This window comes from Trifolium pratense, linkage group LG6, assembly GCF_020283565.1.
Source record: "Trifolium pratense cultivar HEN17-A07 linkage group LG6, ARS_RC_1.1, whole genome shotgun sequence".
NCBI lineage: Eukaryota > Viridiplantae > Streptophyta > Magnoliopsida > Fabales > Fabaceae > Trifolium > Trifolium pratense.
The window spans coordinates 27304200-27317799 of record NC_060064.1 but is presented as its reverse complement, the minus strand read 5'-3'; the positions used below and the strand labels follow the sequence as shown (position 1 = coordinate 27317799).

Genomic DNA, 13600 nt, shown 5'->3' with positions numbered 1-13600 from the left:
CGTACTTTGAAAAAGATTTAATAAAAGTAGAATTACTTAAATAATGGGTTTGGGTCAGGGACGGAGCTACGTTGGCTCCTATGCAGGCATGAGCCCCCACTAATTTTTGAAATTCTTGATACCGCATCTTATACAATACATGTCCACCCACATAATTAACCTTTATACCCGCATGTGTTTCTTATTTTATTTTTTATTTATTTAGCTTCAAATTTTTTAAACATCCTTCTATAATATAGTATTTTATAACTAAATTAAATCCACTTATTAATTATTTGAAATAATAATTTTATTTTAGTTCTTAAAAATAAAAATAAATTGTTTTCATCCTCCAAAAAAATTTCTATTTCATTTTTTATTCATAAATTTATGTTCATGTTAATGTTAATATTGTGACTCTTTTGTGTTTATGATGTGTTCATCTATTATGTCGAACATCTTTATGTTCAAAATATATTACGATTGCCCCCACTTTTATGGACTATAATCACCGATCTTTTATGGACTATAATCATAGTTCGATTGCCCCCACTGCTCAATATTTCTGGCTCCGTCACTGGTTTGGGTGTTACAACAAACCCCTCTAAAAATGATCTTGTCCTCAAGATCAAAGTATGGTATGATACATGTCAAGACAGACTCAAGGACCACTCCAAAATCAAGTATGGATTTCTTGAAGAAATAAACAATTTGGAATGCAAAATGACACGTTGAGTGGAAGTTGGTTGAGGTTACTACATTGGAATTCAGTAGATATCACTGTAAATGAAATAGCATAAGCTGGTCTAATCACAAGAGTAGATATCACTGTAAATGAAATAGCATAAGCTCCCTCTATGCTTAGTTGGCTGGAGGAAGGTATTAAAAGCATTCATTGTCACGGCAACAAGTTGATAAAGTTGGAAGATGCCGACAAAAGAGTCTTGCTTCATAAGCAAATACTCACTAGCTTGCCATAAACCCCAATTTTTCATGTCATAATTCATAAGCAATGTATATATTCCAATGTGCACAACCATAAAATAGTGTTTGGAATTAAGTGCATCTAGTTGATCACTAAAGTTATCACTCTTGAGCCAAATACTAAAATCAATAGCACTTGGCAACAGTATCCTCCCCAAAATTGGAAGCATGTGGTTAGCATATACTTCCAAAATCAGAATAACTCTCAGATAGATCACCACGAGTACTACCAGTATAGTTAACATATGGATTGAAAGGAATTGTTTTCCCGTGTCTTTTCCATTAATCTGTATCAATATAAATACAATGATCATGTGTGACCAACATAGAAGCCTATTAACTATACATCAATGAATTGCTTAAAATAGTTTAGGAAGGTATTGACTATTCTATGAATGGAAGAGATACAGATTTAATTACAAGAATATTCTAACAAATATTCTAGTCTATCATGGATCATATAAAAGCATGGACAATCCAACAGTGGCAAGAAAAACAAGCTCAAAACCAATTCCAGTAGGTGGAGAATAATTATGGTAAACTAGCAGCTCAATCTCATCCTTTTGAGGAAACACTTGATTAACATGTGATAGACTAGAATATTTGTTAGAATATTCTTGTAATTAAATCTGTATCTCTTCCATTCATAGAATAGTCAATACCTTCCTAAACTATTTTAAGCAATTCATTGATGTATAGTTAATAGGCTTCTATGTTGGTCACACATGATCATTGTATTTATATTGATACAGATTAATGGAAAAGACACGGGAAAACAATTCCTTTCATGGTATCAAGAGACCTAGGTTACAGAATTTAGCCTCTCAACCTTCTGTTACACGATTTTCTTTCTGTTTCTTTTTCTCCATCCACTATCATGTCAATCCCAACCCCTGACCCCACTATGTCAACCCCAAACCATGCTGCTATTCCTACATCGCAGCCCTCTTCTTCACCAAAGAACCCCTTCCATCCGGCTCTCGCCGTAACCAACATCAAGAACCACATCCCCATTGTTCTTGAGATGGAAAACGTTCAATTTGGTACTTGGGTTGAACTTTTCAAAATTCATGCTCGCTCTCATAAGGTCCTTCATCACATCATTCCTCCCGCACCAGGCAAGGAAACGAAGACACCTGAAACTGATGATGAGCAAGAGCTGTGGGCAACTCTTGATGCAACAGTTCTACAGTGGATTTATTCCACTATCTCCAGCGATCTGTTGGCTACCATCATTGAACCAGACTCCACTGCCATGGAGGCCTGGAATCGATTGACCAACATCTTCCAGGACAATCAAAACGCTCGCGCAGTCACTCTCGAGCAGGAGTTTTCCTCCGTTCGCATGGAAGATTTTCCCACTGCTTCCGCCTACTGTCAGCGACTCAAAACGCTGTCTGACCAATTGAAGAATGTTGGAGCCCCTGTCTCCAAACAGCGACTCGTTCTCCAACTTGTCTCCGGACTCACCGATGCATACAAAGGGGTCGGTACACTTATTCGGCAAAGCAAAACTCTTCCAGAATTTTATCAGGCCCGCTCTATGCTTATCCTTGAGGAAGCCGGTCTAATTAAGATGGCGGCTACCGGCGCACAGGCTGCGATGGTTGCGACACAACCAAAGGACCTTGTTGAACCATCCTCCTACAATGATAACCGCGGCGGTAAGAAGAATAACAGCCGGAATTCTGCTCATAAAAACCGCAGCAATTACGGTAGAAACGGCGGACGTGGTCAACGTGGCGGCGGACGTGGCGGTGGTCAACCGTCCCAACAAGCCAACACCTCACCATGGCAGTCTCCTCCCGCTCCCTGGCAGCAGTATCAATGGGGTTGGATGTCACCACCATGGGCACTTCCTCCTTGCCCATATCCTTCTTCTCAATGGACTCGCCCAAGTGGTCCTCCAAAGCAACCAGGGCTATTAGGTCCACGTCCGCAAGCCTATGCAGCCAGCACTCCTTCTCTAGCACCCACGGATATTGAAGCTGCCTTGCACACCATGTCCCTCAATTCTCCCGATGGCCAATGGTATATGGATACTGGAGCAACCTCTCATATGACGGCATCACAAGGTAATCTCTCGTCTTATTCTAATATGAGTAATTCAAATCAAAATATTATTGTTGGCAGTGGACAACAAATTCCAATTCGTGGTTATGGACAATCAACCCTTTCCACATCTACAAAACCTTTAAAACTACAAAATGTCCTACATGCCCCGCAAATTATTAAAAATTTAATTTCTGTGCGACGTCTTACTATTGACAATAATGTTTCTATTACTTTTGACCCTTTTGGATTCTCTGTGAATGATTTTCAGACGGGGATGCCACTAATGAGGTGTGATAGTATTGGGGATCTTTATCCCATCACGAATAATTATGCAGTTTCCCTTCCATCTACTTTTGCAGCTCTTACGTCCAGTTTATGGCACCATCGCCTCGGACACCCGAGTTCATCTGTTTTGCGATCTCTTAGCAAAAATAAGTTAATTGATTGTAACAATTTCATTTCCAATTCTGTTTGTGACTCTTGTATTTTTGGGAAACATGTTAAATTGCCATTTTATGCATCTCAATCTCATACTTTAATGCCATTTGATATTATGCATAGCGATTTATGGACTTCTCCTATTTTAAGCACCGCTGGGCATAAATATTATGTTTTATTCTTGGATGATTACTCTAATTTTTTGTGGACTTTTCCTATTAGCAAAAAATCACAAGTCTACTCTATTTTTTCATCCCTGGGTTCTCTCATTAAAACCCAATTTGATAAAACCATCAAATGTTTTCAATGTGACAATGGACGTGAATTTGACAATGAGTATTTTAGAAAATACTGCGATGCTAACGGTCTTATTTTTCGTTTCTCTTGCCCGCACACTTCTTCTCAGAATGGTAAAGCGGAACGAAAAATACGCACCATAAATAACATGATTCGCACTCTTCTTGTCAATTCTTCAATGCCCACTTCTTTTTGGCATCATGCTCTTCAAATGGCAACTTATCTGTTAAACATTCTCCCACATAAATCTCTAAATCACAAGTCACCTACTCAGATCTTGTATCACCGGGATCCCACTTATACACACCTCCGAGTTTTTGGTTGTTTATGCTATCCATTGTTTCCTTCTACCAGTATCCATAAATTACAAGCTCGCTCTACCCCATGTGTTTTCTTGGGCTACCCGTCCAATCACAGAGGATACAAATGTTATGATTTGTCAAACAGAAAAATAATTATTTCACGGCATGTAGTATTTGATGAAACACAATTTCCCTTTAGCAAGTTACATTTACCCTCTAATACTGCATATGATTTTTTAGATGATACTCTACATCCTTCCCGCATACATCACTGGCAAAATCAAATTTCCCAGCCCATTGCAGCCAACCCTCCAGTCCTAGCCCAAACTACTTACCCCAACAATAACCATGTTTCACATCCCATCAGTCCCACTGCCCCCCCTCCATCAAATGACCAGCCAACTCACCAACCCGCAAGGACCATAACGACACGCAGCATGCATGGCATTTCAAAACCCAAACGCATGTTCAACCTATCTACCTCGGCCAATCACCTTTTACCTTCTCCCATTCCAAAAAATCCATATTTAGCCTTGTCCGACCCACATTGGAAATCTGCCATGCAAGAAGAATTTGATGCTCTTATTAAAAATAAGACGTGGGATTTGGTCCCACGACCTTGTGATGTTAATATTATTCGCTCAATGTGGATTTTTCGTCATAAAAAGAAATCTAACGGTTCATTTGAGCGTTATAAGGCTCGTCTTGTTGGTGATGGCAGGTCTCAAAAAGCTGGAGTAGATTGCGATGAAACATTCAGCCCTGTGGTGAAACCAGCCACGATCCGGACGGTTCTCAGCATTGCCTTATCAAACTCATGGCCCATTCATCAGTTAGATGTCCAGAATGCCTTTTTACATGGCAATCTTCATGAGACAGTGTATATGCATCAACCCATGGGTTTCCGGGATCCTGCTCATCCAGACTATGTATGTCTTTTGAAAAAATCACTATACGGCCTCAAACAGGCTCCTCGAGCGTGGTACCAACGATTTGCTGACTATGTCTCCACTATAGGCTTTCATCACAGCAAAACCGACCATTCCTTATTCATCTACCGCAAAGGCACAGACATGGCATACATTCTTCTCTATGTAGATGACATCATTCTCACCACATCCACCGATGATCTTCGGAAGTCCATCATGATGCTCCTTGCTTCTGAATTTGCCATGAAGGATTTGGGCCCTCTCAGCTATTTTTTAGGCATTGCAGTAACCAGACATACAGGTGGTCTATTTCTTTGTCAGAAAAATTATGCAGCAGAGATCATTGATCGGGCCGGCATGTCATCTTGCAAACCGTCCGCCACACCTGTTGACACCAAACAAAAACTCAGTGCCTCATCAGGTGTTCCATTTGAGGACCCTACTCTTTATCGGAGCCTTGCAGGTGCTTTGCAGTATCTCACATTCACTCGACCAGACATTTCATATGCTGTCCAGCAGATATGCCTCCACATGCATGCTCCGAAAACAGAACACATGAATGCTCTAAAACGCATTCTGCGCTATCTACAAGGTACGCTGCATTTCGGCTTACATATGTACCCTTCATCCATCTCTAGTCTTACTTCCTACACTGATGCTGATTGGGGTGGCTGTCCTGACACAAGGCGCTCAACATCTGGTTATTGTGTCTTCCTTGGTGATAATCTTATCTCATGGTCATCTAAACGGCAACCCACTCTCTCTCGCTCTAGTGCTGAAGCTGAATATAGAGGGGTAGCCAACGTCGTGTCCGAGTCATGCTGGATTCGAAATCTTCTCCTGGAACTACATTTTCCGATCCCAAAAGCCACATTGGTGTATTGTGACAATGTCAGTGCCATATACCTCTCCGGAAACCCCGTTCAACACCAACGCACGAAGCACATCGAGATGGATATTCACTTTGTTCGCGAGAAGGTCGCTCGCGGTCAAGCTCGAGTTCTTCATGTCCCATCCCGTCATCAGATTGCTGACATATTTACTAAAGGACTGCCGCGCATACTTTTTGATGATTTTCGGGCCAGTCTCAGCGTTCGGGAACCTCCCGCTTCCACTGCGGAGGTGTGATAGACTAGAATATTTGTTAGAATATTCTTGTAATTAAATCTGTATCTCTTCCATTCATAGAATAGTCAATACCTTCCTAAACTATTTTAAGCAATTCATTGATGTATAGTTAATAGGCTTCTATGTTGGTCACACATGATCATTGTATTTATATTGATACAGATTAATGGAAAAGACACGGGAAAACAATTCCTTTCAACATGTTTGCAGATGAGACACATCAAATTTGTGATTTTGACATGTTTAAACTTGAATTGCAATGCACAATGTAGATTCTAAATGGAAATACAAGGTTTCAGTTATATGCAGTTTTATTTAGGATTTTGTTTAAAGGTTTATTTATTTTGGTATACATCGAGTTATATATCATTCTATACATTTTGTAATTTTGGAGTGTAAGGTATTCCATTTTGTACACTTCATTATCCAAACATAATAGGGATGACGAGAAAATAATTCAGATCTGTCTGTATTTTTCATTTTTTTTCCATGCTTGTACTCTATATATATGAAAGTAGGCTTGTGTGAATAAAATGTTCCTTTTTCTTGCCTTAACCCTTAAGTTAATTATTGTTAGTTAATGATAAAAATAACTACTGACATTTTCATCGGTTTTTCTCTGTTGTAAATTACAACTTGTAATGTTTACTGATAGTCTACTAGTATAGAAATGAGAAACCTGAAATCACATTCATAGAGGAAACAATTTCACTTTTTGGTTTGAACCTAATTTTTACTTGCTCTTTATGCCATAATTATCAACCACTAAGCAGGGACGGATTCAAGGGGTGGCAAGGGTGGGCTTTGGCCCCTCCCTCCCATTCTTAATGTTGTATATACTATATATTTAAATTGTTATTTTATACAAATTATTATTAATAGACTATAATTTCTATATATAATCATAGTGTAAATTAATTCTAATAAATAAATCAATGTAAAATAGTTTTATATTAGTATAATTTAATCCTTAATTACTTATATAAATTTCAATTAAATATTATGCAATATTTATTTAAAAAAATGGTCAGCCTCGCGTTTGGTTAGTTTCTGGATTCGTCCCTGCCACTAAGGGATTATTCTTGAAACCTAATTCCCTAAACTTTTACTACCTTTCTTCATTAGGGCTCACAACTTTCTTGCTAATTAATTAATCAGATGGCTCCCCCTTAAATCACTCGATAACTGCTTACTATACTGCATAATAATGTTAACGATTCCTAATATTTTATGAAAATCACTTGTAATCATGTTTGTGTTAGATTTTCCATATGTTCCCATCCATGTTAATGTGCTATTAACTTTGAATCATGCAAAAAAAAATAAAAAATAAAAAAAAAATAAAAAAATAAAAAAACTTTGAATCATGCAATATTACATGAAAAGTACTCGGAAGAAGAGCACCCTGGGAAAGCAGTTCCTCTCATGAAACCAAAGTTTTATGGGGTTCCATGGAGGGTGAGATTCCCCTATATGAGTGAAAAGCTCTTGAGGCATGTTTGATGGTTGGTTACCTTTTTGCTCATAAGTTAAGAACTATTTTGTATATATATTAAATGGATTGAAGTTCTCTCTTAGACAATCCTTGTAGGTACGATAATCTTTCTTATTACTTGCTATATTGTATACTTACTTGCACATGTTTTCAAGCAACATTACACAATCTTTGAAAAATTAATTATATGTAATACAAATATAAATGATTGAATATCTACTTGTGTATTGCAAGAGTATCTCCACTAGTATATATCAATTCAAATTACATATGCGAATCATTTTAAAATTCAAAATGAAAATTAATGAAATAAAATTATATTGTTAACAATCAACTTTCATTTGAGACGTCCTTCCCTTTTCTCCATTTTGTTGATGAGCTTTCTTTGGTTAGTTTTTCTCAATCAAATTGTGTGTCAAATATTTGCTATACCATTTAGCTGTATCAGTAGGTATACGCTTGAGACTGTCATTAAAGTCAACATGATAAAGCCCCCAATTTCCTGAATATCCCCCTTGAAATTCAAATGTATCAAATGCTGACCACACAAAGTAACCACGTACGTTCACGCCATCACTATCATTGTAAGCATATAAAAATATTGAAGATTAATTTCTTGTGATAACAAGTTATAGAAGCACATCATTTCATATTCAACACTCTTTCAAATTGATATTTATTAGGTTTGATCACATAAAATTTGGCTGTCTTTTGATATTGGGTATATTTATAACTAATAATTATAATATTTAAAGGAGGAAACTCTTCGTAAAAGGTGGGTTTTTTTATTTATTTTATTTTTATGATGTTGGGTCAAGACTTTATCTTGTCAGGATTGAATTACCGATTGTATTCCTTTTAAAAAAGACTTACTCAATTGCTGATTTGGTAGCATTTATATGTGCGGCAACATAAGCTATTCGGTGTTCGTCCCTCAATGGATTTGGGAGTTTTGAAGGAGTACCTACACATAAATAAGATTTAACAAAAAGTATACCGATTAGACTATTTTGTAACATGAATTATTGATATTAGTTTTTGTTTATAACAATTATTGATATTAGTTATAATGCTGTAAATATGTTCAAATGAACCACCAACCATTTTCAGTGATGTAAATTTTGGGATTTTTGTACTTTTTCTTAATGTAGACTAGCATATTATATAATCCTTCGGGGTAAACATCGATCCAACCATATTGATCCTACAAAATATTTGAACAAAAAATAAAAATATACTAAATATGTTATTCCCGTAGAAAATGTCACTCTTTTAAATTATTATTGCTATTTTATCACCTTATAACCAAGGGTATTTCCTTCTGCGTTAATAGCTGCAATTATGAAACGATTACCAAGAATTAATCAACCATTAATCATTGTAATTTCTTGTAATTCTCATTCATATGAAATAAGCATAATTTAATTATTAGATGTGTTATGTTAACTCCCCAGGACAATTTTTATAGTGATGTTCGTTTATACCAATTAATATTTTTTTAAAAAGCAAGAATTTAGTTATAGAAGAAACTTACTTTCTGAAACAGCTAAGGCATCATAATTGTCAGACATTATCTTGGTTCTGTTTGGTTCATGTCTAGCAAAATGTGAAGTATAATAATTGATCCCAACAAAATTTGCGCTTCCTTTTAACATGCGTTTTTCCTTTTTAGTGAATTTGGGTAGTCTATTGTCCACTAGCTTTTTCATTATTTTTGGATAATCCCCACGGAACAATGGATCTAGAACCCTGCATGTAAGAATAATATTTAGCTACATATATAACCTTAAAATATGATTTAAAAATTTAAGTAGCGTAACATCAAAATATTGATAAAGTCTAAAATGTGTGTGGTTTGTAGGTTAAGTATAGTTCACTTACCATCCCCAATAGAAATCCATTAGTCTTTGAGTAGCAATCACATCCTCTGGTTTTGAACTGTATGGAACATATCTTCCCGATGAAAGAACAAGTCCTATTTCCCCCCCTTGTATTGCCTATATCAAATATTTAATGGAAAATATATATATATTTAAATTTCTAATTTATTTTTGATACTACTACTACTAACATGCAAATTTCAATATATGTCTTACTTGAAATTTTGTTCTGTATAACTTTGATGTTGTAGCATGGGCTAGGAGGAAGTTATGAAGTATAATATATGACTGTGTACATATTTTAGTATTTTGGCATGACTGATCAGTAGATATATGATCAATGTTGAACATGAATTGATATATAGCTACAACTTCTGCCTCATTGAATGTAGTCCAATGTTTTACTCTATCTCCATAGGTTTTGAATAGAAATTCACTATACTCTTTGTAATATTTTCTGAAATTCAATTTTTATAAAAATATAAGCATATGTATGTTGAAATTCCATAATCTTTGTCTAGATTAACTTTAAAGTTAAATCAATTTATTGAAAATAAAATATGATAATATTAAGGTAAATTTACACGATGGAGCGATTTAAGAAGCCGCCAAACTTCTGTTTAAGAGCCAATGGATAGTCAAAGTGCATAATACCCACAAATGGTTCAATGCCTACACATTTAAGAAAGTATCATGTAAGCAAAAATATACTTAAATTTGTAGCATATATTTGAAACAAAATTCTCATTGATTCTAATTACTACAATAAATATGAGATACTTCAATTCGTACCATTTTTTAGTAACTCATTGATTAAATTGTTGTAAAAGTTGATGCCTTCTTGATTTATACCTCCATTCAAAGTTCCATCTATATGATCGATTGTTGAAATTGAAGAAAAAATATATATATTAGTATTATCAAATATTGCAAAGAAAATAATATATTTAAACATTATTTGTTGTCCATATGAAATAGTGTTTAAAGAATACTTGCCGACAATGTGAGGTGTCTTGTGCTACTTAAACATTATCATTTTATTTAATTAATAATAAAAATAAAGTAACATATTCCAAAATAAAAAAGGAACGAATAATGTACTGAAAAAAAAAAAGGAACGAATAAATATTATTTTAGTTCAAAACTTTTACCTGGCATTATTCTATTCCAAGATATCGACATTCTATAAGAATTCACTCCAAGCCTCTTCAAATGTTGCACATCCTCCTATATGACCATATATACCAATTAAACACATAAAATTAATCACGATATTATAATAATCACGATATTTTAATGAATATACCAATTAAACACATAAAATTAATCACCATATAGATTTTAATGACACATATAATTTTCCTTTCTATTGGTTCCCTATCAAGATATAAATGCTTGAGATAGATGAGTCCTCATTCTTATCTAAAAAAATCTATAATATGTAACGTGTGCCAAAAAAAAAATACAATCGATGAACTCACCTTATATCGCTTGTAATGTTCAATCTTTGTTGCAAATTTATTAGAATGTCCATATCCACCTGCTTGTTAAAATGAAAGGGAAAAATAAATTATTAATTAAGTTTAAAACATAAACTATCTAAAAATAAAAAGACAATACATATTCAAGATGAATGAAAAAATGGAACTTCTATGGTCCAGTGACCTTATGATCACGTAAGGTTCAATTCTTTGTTGAAAAATCAATTAAACCATTCCTTTTAGTTTTTTTTTAAGAAAAACTAAGATTAAATTAAAATAACACTAACTAGTTTTTTTTGCGGCTTTTGAATTCACTTTTAATTTTTTTTTTGCTATATTTTATTTTACATTACCTTTTTTATTTATTTAGAATTTGTATAAACAGTATTTAAGATGTAAATGTACAAAAGTTTAACCAATTTTTTCAACTTTTGTTTTATGAATTTAATTACAACATTATTTGGTTTTATGGAAAATAAATAAATTAAAACATCTGGTATTTTTTATAGCTGAGCCATAGAACCTTTTTAGAAAAAATAGAATTAACCACTAAAATTAGGTATCATATAATAAAATGATCATAAAATTAATTTGTTTGTGGCTTTATCTTTAAATTTCTTTAGCTGATTAAATTTTTTCCCTAGTACATATTGAAACATCTATAAGTACATATTTCAAACCTTTATTTTGGTTAAAAACTATGTCATCCCATATACCAAGTCCTCTTCCTCCTTCATGACATCCTCCTTCGATCTATTACATTACCAAAAACTTATCATCAATAAATTAACTTATAAAATACTAAGCAATTAAGCTATTATATATCTTATAAATTTTATTACAAGAGGCATTATATATGCCTACCAATTGTTAACATGTACCTGAAGGGCAGAAGATCCGGCGCCAAACAAAAACCCATCTGGAAATGATGCCCGATTTGGAAAGTTTGAAGAATTTACAAATTTTAATATAGAATCGTATGGACTAGTCGTAGTTGCTTCTCTAATCTATGTATAAATTCAACAATAAAATCATGTTAATTAATTAATTAATATATATACATACACTAAAATCAATGAGTTTTGACACAATTTTGTGTCTCTGTCTAAAATTAATTTAATCATGAGTACCTGTGAAACTGAGAAGTCATGATGTATTGGTTTATGCTTGAGAAAAATAGCTGTAACAGTAACATAATACAATTAATTGTTGTGGGAAACACTAACTCTCTTTTATAGCTAGGGTTCATACTTTTTTTTTGGTACATTTTTTTGTGGACATTTTATAGGGTTCATACTATGTTAACTCTTTTATATATAAACACACATTATAGATATGTCACTAACCTTAATAAAATAAAAAAACTATGAGCTCTCCTTTTATGGTGTATTGATTGATAAAGAAGTTTAAAGTTATATTCCAAACAACAACATATATACTAGTTAACTTATATGTAAATTAAAAGTTATAATTCCTTAATTATCTATTTGACACAACTGGTCCCCTATATTATAATTCCAACTTCAATATCAAAATTGGGTTGCTGAAGATATATTACTATTTATTCACCATTAAAACATTTATATTTTTTATTAATAAAAAAAAATTCATTCATGTAAAGTTTGAAGAAGATCATCAACCAAAAAAATAAAATACATACATCCTTGTACTTCACCGGGAATGTTGGAAAGAAAAAGAAGGAACAAGATTGCTGGAATTGATTTAGAAATCTTCAAAGATAATTGAACCATTTTTTGTATCGAAGAGAACACGAAAATTAGATGGCAATGAAATCACAATTTTACTTCATTTATATAGGTTAAAGAATGAGTCTACATTTTGTAACAAAAAAAAGAAGTATAGACAGCTTTCTACGGTTATGACAACTTATAAGATGACTTTTTATTTTTAAAAAAAAAACAGACTAGATTTTTAATCATTCTAACAAAAATCTATTATTGTATTGTTTGAATCTGTTTATCTCGGCAAATAAAAATTGTGCTATATATCAACTTTCCATCAAAATAAATTTTTTTTTGTGTTAACAAAGTACATCATTACTATTTTTTTCCTTCAAAATAATATACAGTTGAATTTATGATTTTTTTTGGAAAAATAATCAATTTTTTGAGAGTGGTGGTGGTCAATTTTATTTGATTTTTATTTTTAAAAATTCGATGTTTCTGGTGTATTTTCATATATAAAATGATTTCATTATTTTATTATGTTTCGGGTAATTCGTAAGTATGATTCGCTAGTTCCCTATTATTATTATTATTATTAGAAAAATGCTAACAAATGCTCTTAAGACATTTTTTAAGCACCTTTAATAGTAAGTTTTTAGAAACAAATCATGAAAATACGTAAACTCGACGCATTGAAAATTATAATGTTTAACTTTTTGAATAAAATATTTCTTAACAAGACCCTTATTACTATTATTATCATCATCATCATCACCACAGAAGATTTCAGTAAATCTACATTACCATTATAATATTTTTTTTTTACGGTTACTATTATAATATATTTATTAGTTGGTATCTATATTTTGTTATATCTCTACTAATAAATGTTGTGGCCTATTTTCTAAGCCTCGCTCTTGCAAATATAAATCCCCCCAAATTATTAT

At 33.3% G+C, this 13600-nt stretch overlaps 2 protein-coding genes across 2 annotated transcripts; one reads left to right on the top strand and one right to left on the bottom strand.

Annotated features, from left to right (window-relative positions):
- Window positions 1-1554: 1554 nt before the first annotated feature.
- On the top strand, window positions 1555-3405 carry LOC123891251. Its single transcript, XM_045941093.1, has 2 exons — window positions 1555-3038; window positions 3287-3405. Exons 1-2 carry the CDS (start codon window positions 1841-1843, stop codon window positions 3310-3312), a joined length of 1224 nt encoding a protein of 407 aa, XP_045797049.1. The 5' UTR covers window positions 1555-1840; the 3' UTR covers window positions 3313-3405.
- A 4591-nt stretch (window positions 3406-7996) lies between these two features.
- On the bottom strand, window positions 7997-12722 carry LOC123892024 (beta-glucosidase 13-like; the record flags this gene model as incomplete). The annotated part of the gene is made up of 15 exons (XM_045941879.1): window positions 7997-8183; window positions 8481-8571; window positions 8709-8811; window positions 8906-8940; window positions 9142-9356; window positions 9489-9604; window positions 9704-9944; window positions 10072-10159; window positions 10280-10357; window positions 10639-10714; window positions 10969-11027; window positions 11649-11721; window positions 11850-11975; window positions 12099-12148; window positions 12629-12722. Coding segments are annotated over 15 exons (1632 nt in total), but the record flags the coding sequence as incomplete, so codon positions are not given.
- Window positions 12723-13600: the final 878 nt, after the last annotated feature.